Genomic DNA, 19,059 nt, shown 5'->3' with positions numbered 1-19,059 from the left:
CATGCAGGGTTTTGTACGTAGCAAATGGACAGACTTAATTGCATCTGTTTAATGGCCAATATAGTATTACTTCCAATGTAAAAGGGTTCTTGTCTCCCTCTATCCCCTTTTTAATTTATTTTGGGGGTTGATGTTTTAAACAGGCTTTGATGTGCTACGTACTACCTATAGATGTATCCTTCTTAAGTATGTTTTCGGATGGTTAGGTTGCTAAAACTGTTTTGACGTAATCCTTTTGATTGTTAATACTTGTTGTGTGACAATTGGTTAAGTAGTTCAATAGTTATGTTGGTTTTTCAGATTATGCAATATTGTAATAGATTATAATTAAGGTGCTAGGTTCTGTTATGGTTATGGCTGTAATAAAATCTTGTGGTTTCTATACAAAAGAAATTGGTGGCTACCTGCCACTATTTTTAGAAAAAAAAAAAATGCCATGCTTCTCTAAGAAAATGCATGTGTACTAGTTAGGCAAAGTTTCATGAGAGACATTCATGTGAAAATAAACAAATGTGCACTAGCTGGCTAGGATTTAATGACAATACTGTTGTTGCCCATGTGAAACTGTCTCTTCTCTTTCAGTATTACATTTACATTTGTTGACCTAGCTAGTTAAAGAAACAGTGGCATGCTTCCTTGTTACAAATGTCTACGATTTTACCATCCTCGTAATATCCTAACATGGTGGCCATATTTGTTCAAAATTTACTGCATTTGATTTTCAGGAGACATTGGATGAACAAAGTGGGCTCTTAATGGTACTCAGTACTGAGATTTATTGAAACAGGGGTTGTAAAAGCACCATATATTTTTTTTTCCCTCAAAATAAAACGGAACAGCTTTTACCATAAGTGGTACCTAAACTGGTACCAGTACAAACAAGAGCTAGAAGCTAAATTCTAATCCCAGTCTACCTAACATCACAGTCCAACTCCATCATAACAATATATAGCAAAACATATTGAATTTTGGTACCATGTACTCCCAGAAAAACAACCAACAAATTTAGACAAAATATAGGGGTGTCATCATAATTTTGAGAATTTGAGTCAATGAGTAGGTTGGGGTCGGGTCATTATAACTTTATTGTTTGTTTCCTTACCCGATCCGCAAGACGGAACCAGAATATTGAGATTGGAAGAGCTACATAAATAAGTTATACTAAATAGTTAAGGAATTATGATGAGAAATCGTATGTGAAAAATAAAAGAAATTAACTCGATCGGAGTAGGATTTGGGAAATCAACTCCGCATGTGTAGCTTCTTCACAATCTTTCTACCTTCTCTTGTTGAATATTATTTCTAGCCCATTTCAATTTGTTTGAGAATGAAGATTAGATTATTGTTGTTATTGTTAGTTGTTGTAGGATTTGTGAAGTCTTGACTTCAATTCTAGAATCACAAGTGACAAGGAGTCTTGTTTTCTCAACGTTTTCTAAACAATTTCTAAAATATTAATTTCGAAATTAATTTTGATAAAGTAAAAAAATCGGTGTTAAACTATTTTATTCATTATTTCCTAAATATATTTGTGGATGGTTCCATAAAAAAAAATCGGTGTTAATCAGTTGTTTGTACGTCAACATAATTGGCGACTTAGTGGGAACATATACAAACGGAAGCTTTCCCATCTCTCGTGGGAACAAGCAACTGGTGGTGGTGGTACCAAAGTCATGATGCAAACAAAAATATATTTTTAGACATGCATCGATCATTTGTGGGGTCCGGATCCCTAAAGTAATTCAACTTTTGGATTTTAGATCGGAACCGTCTGATTTGAATCTATCGTTCGAGATCACTTCGAGATTCAGATTCGTTACTCAAGATGTGTGTCTCCACTTTGAATGGATTATCACAAATTTAAATCGACCCATCCCGATCCAAAATTCAAAAGTTGAGTTACTTCAGTCGATCTGAATTCTCACTAGTGGATATTGAAAGCTTGAGCAAGGTGACACTAGGGGTGTCAATGACACTCTTTTACCGGTTTACCTTAGCCGTATCGTATTTGATAAGACGGGTATGGATAATAATTTTTTTTTTCGTTAATTTATTAGATATGGGTAAAGACTTTATTTCGTTAGATAAACGAGTATGGGTACGAGTAAAAGTTATTTCGTACCCGTTGGATAACAGGTAATATAAAATAAATTATATCATAAGAAAAATATTATGCTAAACATTTTACTTTTTTATTTGAATGTTTTATTATTTAGTTAAGGAATTGAATTTGTTAGAAGAGATCTTTGTGATTTTGATTTTTTTCTTAATAAAAAAACTATTACTTAGAATTAATTGTATATTTATATTTTAATTTTATATTAGTAATTGTGATTGCATATGTATGACATGATAAGTTTTGGTGGTTTATTTGTAAAAATAATAAAACTATTATATTTGTATTATTTGTTATTTGTACACTACCGTTTTATTACCCTCTTAACGGGTATAGGTATAGGGTAAGGTAAATTCTTAACATGTATAAGTAGAATACAGGTAAGACCAATTTTTAACGGGTACGAGTAGAATACGAATAAGATCAATTCTTAGTGGGTATGGATATAAAAATGGTTCCATTCTATCCGTGTTATACCCATTGACACCCCTAGATGCATGACACGTCAAAAAATGCATGGGAACATAATCAACATATATCTTGTATTAAATGTATTTTCCACCTAATTCTACCCTCATTTATTGCACCTCTCCCCTTTCCTCGCCTACAACTCACACTTCTAGGCTGTATTTGGGAAACTGTTCCCAAAAAAAAAAAAAAGGAGAATCCTTTATTCTTCTACAATAATATTTGAAAATGTGTGTGCAATTAAACCTTCAATAGACGAGGTTTTAATAGCAGGGGTGTCGACGGATGTGATAAAAGTCAGGTGGAAGCATTTCTATAGCCGTGTCGTATTTGTTACAAATTATTTTATTTATTTTTTATTTTTATTTGTTACAAATTATTTTATCTGTATCTTATCTTTATCTATTATAATTGTCGGATAATAAAACAGTTGCGGATAAATAATAAATAATACTAATATAATAATTATTTTTTATTATTTATTAAATAATATATTAAAACATATACATTTATTTTACACATTTCTTTATATGTATCTTATTTTTACCCAAACTTATTATATCAATAAATTTTTGAAAAAAAAATTTCCGTACTCGTCTAATTAGATATAATCTGGATTGAGTAAACAGATAAGGGTGTCATTGACACCCCTAGATTTGATCTACATTACAGTCCATCTGATTTTAGTTTTGAAGACAGAAAATTAACAGCTCGTTCTAAGTCACATCCAATTTAAATAATATTCTATAAATGTGTGCCAAATTTTATTTTTATGCAATAAGACGCACAAATAGTTCTATAATTTTTCTTCTTAAATTTCCCCAATTCATTATCGATCTTGGTTTAAAAAAAGGGCAATTGTTAGTTTTTGTAAGACAAAAGAAAAGTGATTTAACAAAAAAACTAATTATTGTAATTTTATTTTTAGCTTTACATATGTTTTTATTTATAAAAGAAAATAAAAACTAGCCGTTACACTATTAATTACAACCACTATCTCCTAATCTATTAATTACATGACACTATTTCCTACAACTAGTCGTTACAATTCAAATTTGTAACTAACCGTTATTTTTAACATTCCTCCTCATGCTAGGAATGTATATATTGTACAATCTTAGTTTGCTTGTAATTTTCTCAAATGGATCCAGATCCAAGCCTTTAGTAAAGATATTTGCGAGTTGATCTTCACTTTTTACGTACGATGGTTCAATTTCTTTTGCTGAACATTTTATATTATAAAGTGGCAATCCACTTCTATATGCTTTGTTCACTTATGAAACACGGGATTCAAAGCTATATGTCGTACTAAATTGTTGTCGCAATATATTTTCATTGGAGCTTGAGTTTTAAATCTCATGTCTAATAGGAGTTGTTTAATCAAAGTTAGTTCATTTGCGGTTGATGCCATGGCACGATATTCGGCTTCGGCGCTTGATTGTGCTACAATATTTTATTTTTTGCTTTTCCATGTGACTATATTTTGGCCTACAAATGTGCAAAAACTGGTTGTCGATTTTTTTATCGAAGCTTCTGGCCCAATCTGCATCGGAATAGCCACATATATCATTAGAATTATTATTTTTTATCCAAATATCCTTACCGGGATTTTTTTTGACAACCTCAAAATTCTATATACCGCTTCTAAATATAGTATTCTTTGTGAGTGCATGAACTTACTAATTTGGCTTATGAAAAATAAAATATCCTGACGAGTAACTGTTAGATAGATCAATTTCAAAGACTTGTAGGAAAATTGATATATTTAACAGTAACTATACCTGATATCTCATTTGCTGTTAGTCAAATTAGTAGGTTCATGCATTCACCAAGAACACTGCATTTAGAAGCAATAAATAGAATTCTAAGATACATAAAAGGATCACCTGGAAAGGGAATATGGATGAAAAATAATAATTATAACGAAGTGTGTGGCTATTCCGATGCAGATTGGGCAGGAAGCTTCGATAGAAAATCAACTACTGGATTCTGCACATTTGTAAGTGAAAATCTAGTTACATGGAAGAGCAAGAAGCAAAATGTTGTAGCAAAATCAAGTGCTGAGGGTGAATATCAAGCTATGACATCAACCGCTAGTGAACCAACTTGGATTAGACATGTGCTAACCGATTTGAATATTACAAATCATGAAGCTATAAAAATGTTTTATAATAATCAAGCGGCTAGATATATTGCATCTAATCCAGTTTTTCACGAAAGAACCAAGCACATTGAAGTTGATTGTCATTTTGTGCAAGAAAAAATTCAAGCAAAAGAGATCGAAACACCATATGTGAAGAGTCAAGACCAACTTGTTGATGTCTTCACAAAAGGGCTAAAACCAGGACCACTTTATAAAATTACAAACAAGTTAGGATTGATCGATATTTACAATCCTAACTTGAAGGGGAGTGTTGAGAAATAGAAGATTTGCCTCAGAGAATCATCATAGGCATTTTAGGGAATAAAATCAAGCTAGCATCATGTAATAGCTGTCAAGCTAAATATAGTACCTAGCAAGATTTGAGTATTTGCATATTGAGAAATTATAATTTAGGCAACTAGACAACAGCTATATAGGAATTGTAATTTAGGCAACAGCTACATGACCTCTCCTCAATTATAAAGAGGCATGATATGCATTGTAAGATCAAAGCAATTGATAATACAATTATTCATCATTTCAAAATTCCAGAAGAACAAATACTATAGTTTTATTACCGGTTTTATGGTACGTGCATGTAGAGAGAAGACTATTTTGGCTCTTTGGTTCATGACTCTACTTTCTTGACACTGATTGAATTCTTGGCTCTTTGGCTCTTGACTATTTTTTCTTCTCTTCGCTGGTACCGACTAGCTTTGCTAGTTTAGACGACACTTGTGCATAATTTTAGATCTATGACTCTGATACCTTGTTAATTTTTGTAAGACAAGAAAGAAGAGATTTAAAAGAACAACTTATTATTATAATCTTATTTTTAACTTTACATGTGTCTTTATTTATAAAAGAAAAATAAAAACCAGTTGTTGCACTATTAATTACAACCACTAACCACTAACTACTATCTCCTAGCATATTAATTACATAACACTATATATGCTCTGCAACTAGCCGTTATTTTAACAACAATCGATTAAACTGAAGTTTAGTAGAGGAGTCTCTTATCGGTACCAGAAATGAATTCTAGATTAATTATCGTAGAGAAGCATGGGTTACCGATACTCCTGCAGATGACCAGAAGCCTTCGTATCACAGTTCAGACCATACTGCTACGTTGATGGCGTGGCCAGGTCACCGCCATGTTTTATAGATTCATTTATTTACTTGCTATCATCCCTCGCGTTTCTCGACCCGTTTATTTAATTATTTTTGTGATTATGGTTAGAAAAATTAAAATATGTTATAACATTCTCTATGATAAAATAGTAGTATTTTTCGGTTACACATTTTGACAGGCATTTTTTAATTTTAATTTATGCCGGAGAAGCTGCATGGTAGTTTTGAGCTCTCTGTTGTGATGCGCTGTATGAATTAAAAACTTTCTTGTCAGAATGTATACTCTATTTTTGTAATAGAAACCTGCTAATTTTTAATATTTATTTATTTCTCAATCCATTGGGCATCTACAAATAAACCAAAATAGAAAAAGAAATTTATTTTCATTCATGCTAGAAAATTCCGATTTTAAAGTTAGAAACAGTGCATAATTTTTGAAACAGATTTGTATTTTATTTTTAAGATAAATAATTTTATTATTTCATTAAAATAATCTTTAGAAAATATTACGATGGTATTTTTTTTCAATTCATGAATTTTTCATGCTCAAAGTTTATTTATTCAAGTGCCTCCTGTATTTCCTAAATTTTGTAAAAAATATACTGAAAATAGTTTACTTAACTATAAACTTTTTGTTGTGATTATATCATCAAATCATATTAGTTTTCCACTATGATGATTAATTACTTGAATTTTTTTATAGTACGTAAATATTTCAAAATTTATAGCTCTTTCAAACTTCTTGTGTGCCATTTTTTTTTTTTGAGTAAAGGTTAGAGGTCAAGTCACCCAACTATTTGTGTACCATTTTATTTACAAATCACGTGAATTAATGCATTGTGTTGTAATATTAATGCTAATTTTATTGTTCTTGTTATTTGTGTCTTTTAAGTATTGTATAAAATTAATGAAATAAATGTTCTTAAAATTATAGGCTATTTCGAGTTCTTATGATTATATTTATTAATTAATGTTTGTTTAGAGTAATTTTTAATTAAAGTTCTTACGGATTCCTCCTAAATTATTTCTCATGATGTCATTTTTTTTATATAATGTCTTATTAATTATGCATGCATATCTATCTTTTATTTCCTTGTGAAATTATATGTATGTGGTTTTAACGTTCATTCCTATAATGAAATTAATATAGTAATATACTATAAATTATTTAAGAACTTAATGTTAGCCCACATTATCGATCAATGTACGTAAGCTATAAATATAACCGAAGCAAACCGAGATTTCGCATCTTATGTGTCACAAATTTACATTTTATAAGAGCAAATTAATGTGCATGTATAATTAATAAAACTGGATAGAATTCTTCGCAAGTATAAGGTCAACTAACCTACCACATGCGGTGGCCAAACTATATTAAATTTTGCCTCCAGTTTCATCATAAATACACAACCATGCATGTAGGCAGGCATGTATTCATTCATATCATATGATCGATCTAGCTACGTACTAACTCTCATCAGTCTCTCGATCCCTTGTTGAACTTTGAGCATTAAACTCTTCCTCTCTCTCTCTAGATCTCTCTCTAGTAGTAACTAGTAAGCTAAAAAACAATGGAGTCATCAAGAGTTAAGCCTGGTTTGAATGGTGTAGAGGGGAAAGGGGAGGCCGGCGCCAGGCAGGTGGTGGCCGGGAGGTCCCAAAGACTTGTCGGAGCAGTTTTACGTGCACTTGCAGTTGCGTTAACTCTAGTTGCAGCTGTCGTGATGGGCCTCGACAGACAGACAACAACCATACCATTCCAGCTGGTGCCGACACTCCCGCCTCTTCATATTGCAGTCACTGCCAAGTGGTCCCACTCATCAGCATTCAAGTAATTAAGCTATCACACTAGCTAGCTACCTAGTCTTTTATTACCTTTTTTTATCTAACAGTACTTCTTAAAATCACATCATACGTATATATATTAATTCTACTGTAATTACATGATAGCGTTCGGTGTCTTGTATCACAGTCAAGTCAAGAGGGTTCAAACTATATAAATATAAATTAATAAAAAGACAAAGTAACTGGCATGCTCAACTAATTGCCTGTACCAGTTCAAATCTCTTCATAAAAATAAAAAAATAATATGTATACAAACTATAATTAAATTAATACTCATGCATATGTGTAAAACTACAAGTAAAATATGTAATCGAATTAGGGGTGCAAACCGGTTGGATATTATCCGACCGTATCCGCATTCGTATCCGAAAATTAGATAGATACGGATATCCGATATCCGAATATCCGTGCGGATACATATACGGATATGATTTTGAATTTCAATTATCCGTATCCGAATAGTAGATATATATTATATAGTTTACCATAAATTATGAAAATATTTATGTATATATCTACAGATATCCGCTATCCGATCCGTATCCGTATCCAGAAATTAATTAAAAGCGGATACGGATATTATTTCACCACTATCCGATCCGTATCCAATCCGTTTGCACACCTAAATCGAATGCATTTAAGTTTAATCGGAGTACTAGAGTTCTCACCGTACAAGTCTGAAAAGATAAGGATGACAAAGGCGCGTCCAGCATGACCCCAATTTTAAATTCTCATGGGTTTTTAATTTTAATTAAAGCAGCATTTTATTTTACAAGAGTATTTGTAAGGATATATATGTAGGTTCTAAAACTGACTGGAGATTTTTTATGTATATTTAAAAATAGAAAGTTAATTTTGATCAAATATATATCTCATGTATTGTTTGGGCTTACATTTATCTGATGGACTTTAAAAGCCCTTTATTGTTCTACTAAAATATTTACTAATATGGCCCAATTTAACCCAAATTTCTTTTGCGGTTATTGGAAAATACCCAATATTTGGGGCATGCTGGACATTTATTTAAAGCCCATTTAGCAAACCATATATATATGGGTTTAGCCATTTATTGCTTGTGCATGAGCTGAGGCATGTAAATTTTCAGAACCATCAATGAACCATAAAATCTGTTATCCAGCACAAATATATAATGCATAGGAAAAAGGATACCATTTCCTTATATTTGTTACATTGCAGATATTTTGTAGTGGCAAACGTGATAGTGTGCATCTACTCTGCCTTCTCACTTGTGGCCTCATTATTGGCCGGTGCGAGCAAGAAATCCCTAAGCCTAGCCATGCCGATCGCTATAGGTGACCTAATCATGGTGGCACTCCTTTTCTCAAGCGTCGGTGCAGCTATGGATTTTGGTCTTCTGGGGGTGCACGGCAACTCGCACTTGCGATGGAACAAAGTGTGCGGCGTGTATGGGAAGTTTTGTGAGAAGGTTCAAGTTGCCATTGTGCTTTCGATGCTCGGTTCATGTGTTTTTCTTGTGCTCGTTATACTTTCCATTATTTCATTGCATAAGAGGTCCAAGTAGAACCCAGCTAGAGATCGAAGGGGAAGATGTGATATGCACTATATATATATATTTCCGGATATGGTTACGCGCGTATACCATATATATATATATATGTATCTTTAATTGGTACTTTAATGAATGTGTAGCGTCGGTTAATTTAATGCAAATTTGACGTATCTTTATTCTATTCGATCGTGAAATAGGAATTGACAGAACTGAAATTTCCTTTTGTATAATTACGTCTCCTTAATTATCATATTGTTCAATATCTATTATATATATTGGCTTTCAAGTGCTTGAATCTAGCAGTGCGCAAGATCGAGATCCTAGTAGAAAAAAATAATAACATTGTTAACTAATTATTCGAGTACTTTGCATATGAGTGAATTTTTTTTTCTTTTTTGAGAAAAAGCATATATACCAATGATTTTTCAATAGACATAGCATTTTATCAAGAAGTTAAATGTCCCTTGAGCACAAGTCTGGCGTGCAATAATATTTTCAGGAAAAACTAAAAAGCCAAATGACATATTTTCAGTGGAATTCAGAATTATTTTGTTCTTAATAACGTCAAACGTTTATTATTTGAATATTTGAACTGCCGTGGATAAAATTTTGAATCCTAAAAAAAATTTAATATCAATATAGTATATTTTTAGTATGGTTAAACATATGTCAGAATTTTGGATGCAATAACAACATTAAAAGAAAAAAAAAATCAGTTTAAATCCAAAGCTATATAAATTTTATATGTGCTTATATTTTACATTATTATTAGTCAGGGGCAGATCTACATTCATTCACTTGTATGGGTGCTAATTAAGCCACCCTATGATTTTAAAATTTTAGTTATATATATTAAAATTTAATTGAATTTTATTTTTAAGAACTTTTTATATAAACACCACCCCCCCCCCCCCCCCCCCCCCCCCCCCCCACACACACACACACACAAAATATCACATGTTTACTTGTAATCTAGTGGTTAGAGCTTGCTTTATTGCTTTATGATTGTGGAGACTTTAAATTCAATTATCACAAACAACATATTATTCATTTTAATTTTAACACCCTATGATGAATTTATAATTCCACCCCTGTTATTAGTAACACCACCAACCAAGGCTGTACCATACTGTCTATTAATGACAGCTGTTTAGTTTAAATTGAGAAATTATATTTCGGTAGAAACTGAAACGAAGCTTTAATTTGAGAAATGTGTGAGTGAGGTGCATATATATGAAGTTGAGCTCATAAAATATCTTATCAAAAGCTTCAAAATTCCTTAATTACTTTATGTGTGGCCATCTTTAGTCAAGTTCATGAATGGCTTGCAATATCAATATTTTAATACATCATTAAACTATCTATATATAATTATATAATTTAAACTTGATTGTTTTAGTTTAGTTTGTCAGCTATATATATGACGAATTAAAATGAGTGTGCAGAAGGCATCAATTTGAAAACCCAACCCAACTAGCAATGGCCTGACTGATTGACAGCGCGCGTTTTCCTTTTCAAGGTACCAAAGTCCAAATGTGATATACATATATAGACTTCAGTCCTTGATCTAGCTAAAACATGCGTACTTAATTAGACTATTCAGTATTCACATCATCACATGTAGAGAGACTTCAATTTTAATTAAGCTGAGCTCAATCGAACAATTGTCGAATCGGCTTCAACAAATTTGCTCTATTAAATTATCTTCTACTTCACAAAGACAATTGTTTCCCCTTCTAAACTTTTATTTTATTATTTATTTTGCAAATGTCGGATTTCGACTACTTATGCATGTGCTGTCAATTTGCAATATTTTTTAACATTTTTATATTCTCAAACCGAACTTGAGCAACTAAATACAACGGATTAAGTGAATCATAACTAAAATTTTGACAGTAAGTCACATGTATCAACTTAAACAATTTTTATTTTTAATTAAACAAGGTAATCGTGATAAAACTAAATTCATATATCATCAGAGAAAAAATAAAACTGATAATAGAATTTTTACATATAACATGGATTTTTTTTATTCAAAAGTTACATATATATCCTCTTAAAAGCACAATAAAAAAACAACAATATAATATATAATTATATTTTCTTATAGTAAAGATTGGAGGTCAAACTATCCAATTATTTAATATTCATAAAAGATTGTCTCTTTTGAATTTCGAATCTGCAACCTCCTATACGGAAAGCATTACCTTTGTCACTAGATCAAAGTATGATTCTCATCTATATATAATTACATTTTAATAAGCATCATTGAATAACTACAACATCATTACACTTATTTATTTGTTGTATCATAAAATTACGAAGTTCAGACTTAAACATACGTTACATTTGGAATTACCAGGAAACTCAAAGCTTAGTAATGCTTGTTTCCTCCGCCACTACCGGATCCTGAACCATATCCAGAACCGGATCCACTACCACCACCTGCACCTCCAACGTTGCCACTGCCACTGCCATATCCACCACCTTGGCCGTATCCAGAGCCTCCACCGCCACCGCTCCCTCCACCACCACCTCCACCGCTGCCATAACCGCCACCTGGTGCACCACCTACACCACCACCATATCCTGATCTGGACCCAGACCCATAACCAGATCCTGCGCCGGTACCACTGCCGCCACTACCCTGTCCATATCCCCCACCAACTCCTGTACCGGCACCCTGGCTATATCCAGACCCGTAGCCCGAGCCAGTACCATATGCTACGTGGCTAATGCTGAAAAGCAGAAGGAAGGCAAGTGCAAATGTCTTAGTGCTGGTATCCATGATGGCTGAGTGTGAGAAGAAGAGAGAATGCGATAAGATGATCGTAGGAGAGAAGTGGCAAGGAGTATTTATAGGGGTACGTGTTTTGCATGGATGGCTAATTAAAGAACCATAGTTAAGTTAACAGATGATACATGTAGCTTTGATTATAGTAAGGATCATTTTTATTGTGCGGTTTGCAATATATCTCGGTCATCGATCAGGGGCGGATATTCACAGCTAATTATATACATGCTGGTACATATTAGAACCGTTGCTTTTTATGGTATATCTAGCTGGTATATATATACTTAGGGGTGTCAATGACACCCGTTTACCCGTTTACCCTACCCGTATCATATTCGATAAGACGGGTATGGGTAAGGTTTTTTTTTCGTTAGTTTATTGGATATGGGTATGGGTAAAGATTTTTTTTCGTTAGATAAACGGGTATGGGTACGGGTAAAGGTTATTTCGTACCTGTTGGGTAACGGGTAATTATATGAAATATATTATATATAAATATACCAATATTATATCCAATTTATTTATTTTTCTCCTTTTCATATTGTTGTATGCTTGTATCAACGCTGGAGACATATATCAACGAATTCATTTCCTTATTTTCTTCCTTATTCATCGTTATTGCATTTTTCTCAATTCTGCAAATGAAAATATTCCATGTTTCAAAGAAAATATATCCCCACCTTATTTTCTGGCAATAATGTATTGTTTGGTCCAAATGAGTAATTCATTAATGTCAGCTCAGGTGTTAGCGTCTGAATTTTCCATCACATGTCAGCTTTCTCAAGGTTATACTATGAATATATATATTTAATAATTGAACGAGATGGAATGAAATGTTAGAAGAAAGAATGTAACAAGTGACAAAATTGACCCTATGCTGTCCGAACCATTATATTAGTATTTTCGTTATTCGCCCACTACCGTTTCGTTATCCGTTAATCATAACGGGTATGGGTAGGGTAGGGTAAGACAAATTCTTAACGGGTATGGGTAGGGTATGGGTAAGGTCAATTCTTAGTGGGTATGGGTATGAAAATGGTTCCACCCTCCCCGTATCGTACCCATTGACACCCCTATATATACTACCCTCTTCCACATTTATAATTGTATGTATATAATTTTGCGTGAGCTATGCCTAATTCCTCTTGTTGATGAAATTGTTGGTAATGCACGAATGAAAATTAAAAACATTATGATATACTGTGAATTAATTTCAAATATATATTGCTACATCATGTCCTTTTGGTCAAATTAAATTTTCAGTTTCTCAACGTTTAGAAACTTAATTTTTGTATACGACTATAAATGGCCAATAAACACCGAGTAAATATAAAATAAAAGAACAACGGCATAGTTAAAATGGGTAGAATCACAATTTAGATAATAATTTTCAAATCAAGTAAAAAGAATTAAAATTTGAATAAAGATTTTTCAATATATTGTTGGTCTTATGAACATATATTGATTGTATACAAGCTGCTAATATTGTGATTTACTACCAGTTTATCGCCCTTATGAACTTATCATACTTTTTTAATCTTACCATATATGCACACGATATATGTAAATTCATCATTATTGTAGTGGTTCATGCCAATAGGGGTGTCAATGGTACCCTTTTATCCATTTATACCCGACCTTACTATATATATTCAATAAGACGGGTACATGTAAGATTTTTTTTCATAAACTTATCGGATACGAGTAACGTATATATATATGTAAAATGAATGTGTTTTAATGTATCATTTAGTAAATAAAAAAAATTATTATAATACAGCATTATCCGTTATTTGCTCACTATCAGTTCGTTATCCGACAGCCATAATGGGTAAGGATATGGTACAGGTAAGGTAATTCGTAGCAGATAAAAGTAGAGTATAGTTAAAAAAACAATTTGTAACAGATATGAATATGAAAATAGTTCCACCAGACCCAGACCCTTACAGTACCGTTGACACCCCTACTTACCAATATGGAAAACTACATATAGCAACGACTATTAATAATTAGCTTGAGATCTCGACTATTTAATGAACAAATAATATTGAATTAATTTTGGTCTTAATTGCGAGTTAGTAAATTAATTAAAGCTTTTATATTTCATTCTAAAATTTACCAGATGTAGATGTGCTACTTTTACTCATGAATTACCAGAATCCAACCCGAAACCGAACAGGATCCGATCCAGAACCAACCTGATACCCGGTTAATTTAGATAGGGTAAGTTTTAAAAAATATAACCGATTAAATTAAGGGAGTTACAAGATTAATAATTTAATATCCGATCCGAATCCGAACCGAAACCGATATTGTAACGGATAGGATATGGGTTTGATTTAGTTAACCGGCCCATAACCGAAGCCGACATGATACCTGTAGAAATACCCGATAAAATATATATTAATAACTATGAAAATACAATTTTGCATATAATCAAATCAACAAATGTCACAACAGTAATCACATTTTGCATATTCATTTTTTGAATAAAATTTATTGTTTTGAATATATCTTTCATTATTTGTGTTGTATATTCTTTGCATAATCATAGAATTTTATTGCTTCCATTGATATGTTTTTTGCAATAAATCTCATTAAAATCAAATATATGTCATATATCCTTCTTTGATCTCTGTCTCTCAATATATGTCATCTTCAATATTTTACTTTCTAAAAATTATATCTCAAGATGTTCTGGTACCTCAAGCAACCAAATCCGAGCCTGTCCCCGAACTGGTTTAACTGGGTTTAACTGTCCTCTAATAATGGTAATTTATTAATTTACCATTAATTAACGCATCGTTGTTTAATTTGATTGTTTTAAACGTTAGTTTTGCATGCTTTTGTACTGTGTTTTAATTTCATGGACATTTTGTTAGGAGCAGTTGTAATTACCAATCCCCGAGCTAGTCCCTCAGTTTGTTAACGGTCCTCTAATCATTTGCTAACTACTTAAGTACTTTAACTAGTTATAAGTACTTTGAAGCACTTTAGTATATTTTAAAGTACAAGTTATAATTATAATGATTAGCTCAGGGACTAGCTCGGGGATTGGTTCTAATTTTAATGATGGAAATTAACTGTTTTTGATATTTAATAACTAAAAAAAGAGTCTTCATTTTGAAGCTCCATTTTGTTTCTGTTTTGCTTCGTTTCTTCTCTCTATTTTCTTCCTCTTCGTACTTTCCATCGTTGATCGATGTTTCAAACCTTACAGCATAGTAAGTTTGAGCATTTTTTACTTAATACTTTTATTCCTCACTTTTGTTTGTTAATTGATGTTTAAATTATGAAGTTAATAGATTTATATGGTTTGTATGTTAGCTTTGAATGCTTCTAATTTGTTATAATTAATGGTTTAAAAAGGGGGAGTATTAGTTAGCTTTTAATGGTATTTACGTTAGCTTTCAATGATTCTAATTTGTTATAGTGAATGGTCTAAATACGAGGATTATGAGTTAGCTTTCAATGTTATGTAGTTTAGCTTTCAATGTTTCTAAATTGTTATAGTTAATTGTTTACACATGGTGGATAATGAGTTAGATTTACATTGTTTATGTGATAATTTTTTTTAATATGTGTTCGGGGACGGGTTCGGGGATTTGTTAAAATTTAGAGCTGTCAACATTTTGCGCTCGGGGACGAATTCAGGGATTCGTTTTTGTTTTAAAAAATTAAAATTTAACTCATTTACAATGAAAGTTAAACACTGGAACATAATTGATTAAACGCTTTCGTTTATATGTTTAAATTATACGATTGTTTCGCTGCATTTGGGCTGCTTTTGTTAACTTTTTGAACGGAGTATTTTTTGCTTCATGCAGCGAAATTCTATACAATAAAGAAATATTCATACTTTTATTGTGCTGTATGAAGTAAAACCTGCTCTATTTGTCGACGACATTCTAGAAGGTTGGGGGACGCGCGCGGGTACTTTGTTTGGAGTACAATTATCAGCTTCCTATCTTCTTTAATATTTTGATTTTCAAAAATTATCTCTCTCCATCCTCCTAAATTCAAAAGTTATTTACAAAAAACAAAAAAATGTCCAATACTTTTTGTTACACTATGACTACTCCAAACAATCAACAACCAAATTCTGAAAATACTACCCAATAATCCAAAAAATTATAATTATATTTAAATGTAAATGATTTCTCAAATGCTTGGGATCGAGTTGTGACATATACCCGCTCCGGATCCGGAACTGCCCCGTATCCGGACTAGACCTGATAATCCACAAATAAGTTATGGGCTTCGGAACAGAAAAACTAGACCCGAAATATCAATAGGTAGATAGGTATCCGGATCCGGACCCGACCCAATTTGAAACAAATAAGTATATGAATCGAAATTAGGACCCGAACACTTTTAGAGTACGGGTCCAAATATATATAATAGTATCCGGACCCGACACGACCAGATAGCACCTCTAACCAGATGATATTCAATTCATGTGACATTTTTAAGATCAGTTATTCGTGTACGTATTAGCGGGTTAAGGGTACTTGTACGTAATGCTTATCAATATAATTAATTATGTCTTTTTCATTGGGATTCGTTCTTATTTTGATATACATGTTTGGACTAAATTGAGGATTAAGAAGTTTTTTCTCACTTAATTATATATATAGCATCAAACGCGAAATAATTAAGCCGGCTTTATTATCTATATGATATTATGATGTAAGTCTTTTTTGAAGGTTGGTTCAAGTTAAACAACCTATTTAGATTATTTAACTTATTCTGCATGTGAATCTAGTTAGTTTTTGTTTTTAATTTGTTGATATTTTTCTCTCTCCCACTATGGTTTAACATGTCTTCTGAACTTCTAGCCACCACCAAACATTCCCATAAGAACAATTCAGAAAACAAATTAAAAGAAAAAAAAAATGTGATACCTTAACTAGTCTCTTCTTTTACTATGCCTTTTTTACATGACGAAATTCAAAATGATAAAATTGATGTGTTAATATTAATTTGTCACAGTTGATATTAGTCTCTTGTTCTTCTCTTTCTGAAGAAAAATCGTTGGTGAAAGTCAAATTAAGAGTCATCATTCGTCGACTGGCTTTTAGAAATTAATCGTTAATGATAAGTTCGATTTATTTACAAATTTAAAACATATTACGTACACTAATTGTTTATTACAAAAATCATCAATAACCGTTGGTGATGTGTTGTTTTGTAGTAGATTAATATATATATATATATATCAGTTCCACAAGATCTGTGCAGTCCAACAAATGGAGCTGGAATTTCAGGTTAATTTACGGCCGATCAAACTTCTTGCAAGCGGAAATTATACAACCTATATATATACATGTAGTTGAGCCCAATATATATGCCAAAACAATACAAGTTCTAGCATTTATGATGTTGACATGACCCGAGATTTCTTATTTCTAATCAAACTAATCTAATTTACTTTTATGTCAACATTGCATATATTTACTAGGCATATATATAGAGTAGAACTAGGGTGTTCTTAAGCTCACAAAAGTGTTTGGTGAGCTTAACTCCAAAACTCATCAAATTTGTTTCAAATGAAGAATCTGAACCGTTGAAACCCGCATACCTTATGAGTGATGAGTCTACATGTGAAAATTTTAAACACTCGAATTAATTTAGTATAAAGTCAAGCGATCAAAAAACGTTCGAAAAATGAATGCACTAAAATTAATTTATTAACCTTCTAATTTTGACCGATTGACTTTATACTAAACTAATTCGAATGTTTAAAAATTTCACATGTAGATGCATCACATATAAGATAGACGGATTCTAACGGTTCAGATTCATCATTTGAAACCAATTTGATGAGTTTTGGAGTTAAGATCACCAAACACTTTGGTGAGCTTAAGAACACCCTAGTTCTACTCATATATATATGTATAATTTATGGCTAGTAAATTTGGTAGCTAATCCAATATAAACCGAATTCAAAAATTCAAAAATTCAAAAATTCAAAAAAAAAAAAAAAAAAAAAAAAAAAAAAAGAAGAGAGATTTAGCACCAATTTTGTCAAAATCGGTCCTATATGTTATATAGGACACCGGTTTTTTAAAATAACCGGTACTAAATATAACATATAGCACCGGTTCTAAACCGATGCTAATCTCTATTACAGTCGCACCCGTAAGTAGAGAATTCACGGCATAAATTCAGGTGGTTTCACCTAAATATTATTTTGTCATAAAAAAGGAACTCGTCTTAGGTCCGCTAACACATTTTTGGATAACTTCTTTACTAGTTTTATTTTTTACTAATTTAATTTTTTTTATTATCAAATTTTTCAATGGAATAAACATTTTTTCTTTTCAAAAGAGGCAATGAGGAGTGAGGGAGGTGGGTCTAAAAAGGAGAAAAGAGAGAAAAAAATTGACTTTCATAGTGATGAAAAAGATGAATTCACACAAATAGTTTTTCACAAAAATTTGTGATAAATTTTGAATTCATTATTGAACTACGGGTCAATTTCAAAACCCAATCGAACTAAAAAAAGAAGAATCCTAAATAATTTAATGGATCTAGTCTAAAGGACGGGCCCAAAGTTTCTCGGCAACTACATGATGGGACCGGTACACATTAACGGGGTCTTTACCGATACCGCTGTAGGCAAATGTAGCTAAAAGTACTGCCCTCTACCTACATAGTTGCATTCTTGTTAGTTCAACTGATCATATCTAAGAAGATTTGAACTCAATGATTTTTTTTTTTAAAAACAAATTCAATTTATATTTCATGGCTTGGGTTAATTTTTAGGCCAATTTGTCATTTAGAAATATGTTGTTTTACTTTTACAAGCATTGGCCAACTGACAACATTTTCCTTTTCAAGGTACTAGATGTAATATAAAATCCTCAAAGCTAGAGCAACTCTGACAGAGAGAGAGTCACTTGCATAAACTTTGATTCACTATTTCTAATTAAAACCAGGTAATAGTGATAAAATAAAACAGATAATAAGATCCTTACAGATAACTTGGAAATCTTAATTTATTCAAAAGTTTAACCCACATACAC

At 31.9% G+C, this 19,059-nt stretch overlaps 1 protein-coding gene across 1 annotated transcript; it reads left to right on the top strand.

The window, feature by feature from the left end:
* The first annotated feature begins 7,414 nt into the window (after positions 1-7,414).
* On the top strand, positions 7,415-9,278 carry LOC144562741 (CASP-like protein 1E2). The gene is made up of 2 exons (XM_078311988.1): positions 7,415-7,692; positions 8,904-9,278. The coding sequence occupies exons 1-2, from the start codon at positions 7,433-7,435 to the stop codon at positions 9,247-9,249; spliced, it is 606 nt and encodes a 201-aa protein (XP_078168114.1). The 5' UTR covers positions 7,415-7,432; the 3' UTR covers positions 9,250-9,278.
* The last annotated feature ends 9,781 nt before the right edge of the window (positions 9,279-19,059 follow it).

Source organism: Carex rostrata, chromosome 12 (assembly GCF_964058835.1).
Source record: "Carex rostrata chromosome 12, lpCarRost1.2, whole genome shotgun sequence".
In the NCBI taxonomy this organism is placed as follows: domain Eukaryota; kingdom Viridiplantae; phylum Streptophyta; class Magnoliopsida; order Poales; family Cyperaceae; genus Carex; species Carex rostrata.
This window is presented reverse-complemented; position numbering and strand designations above follow the sequence as displayed.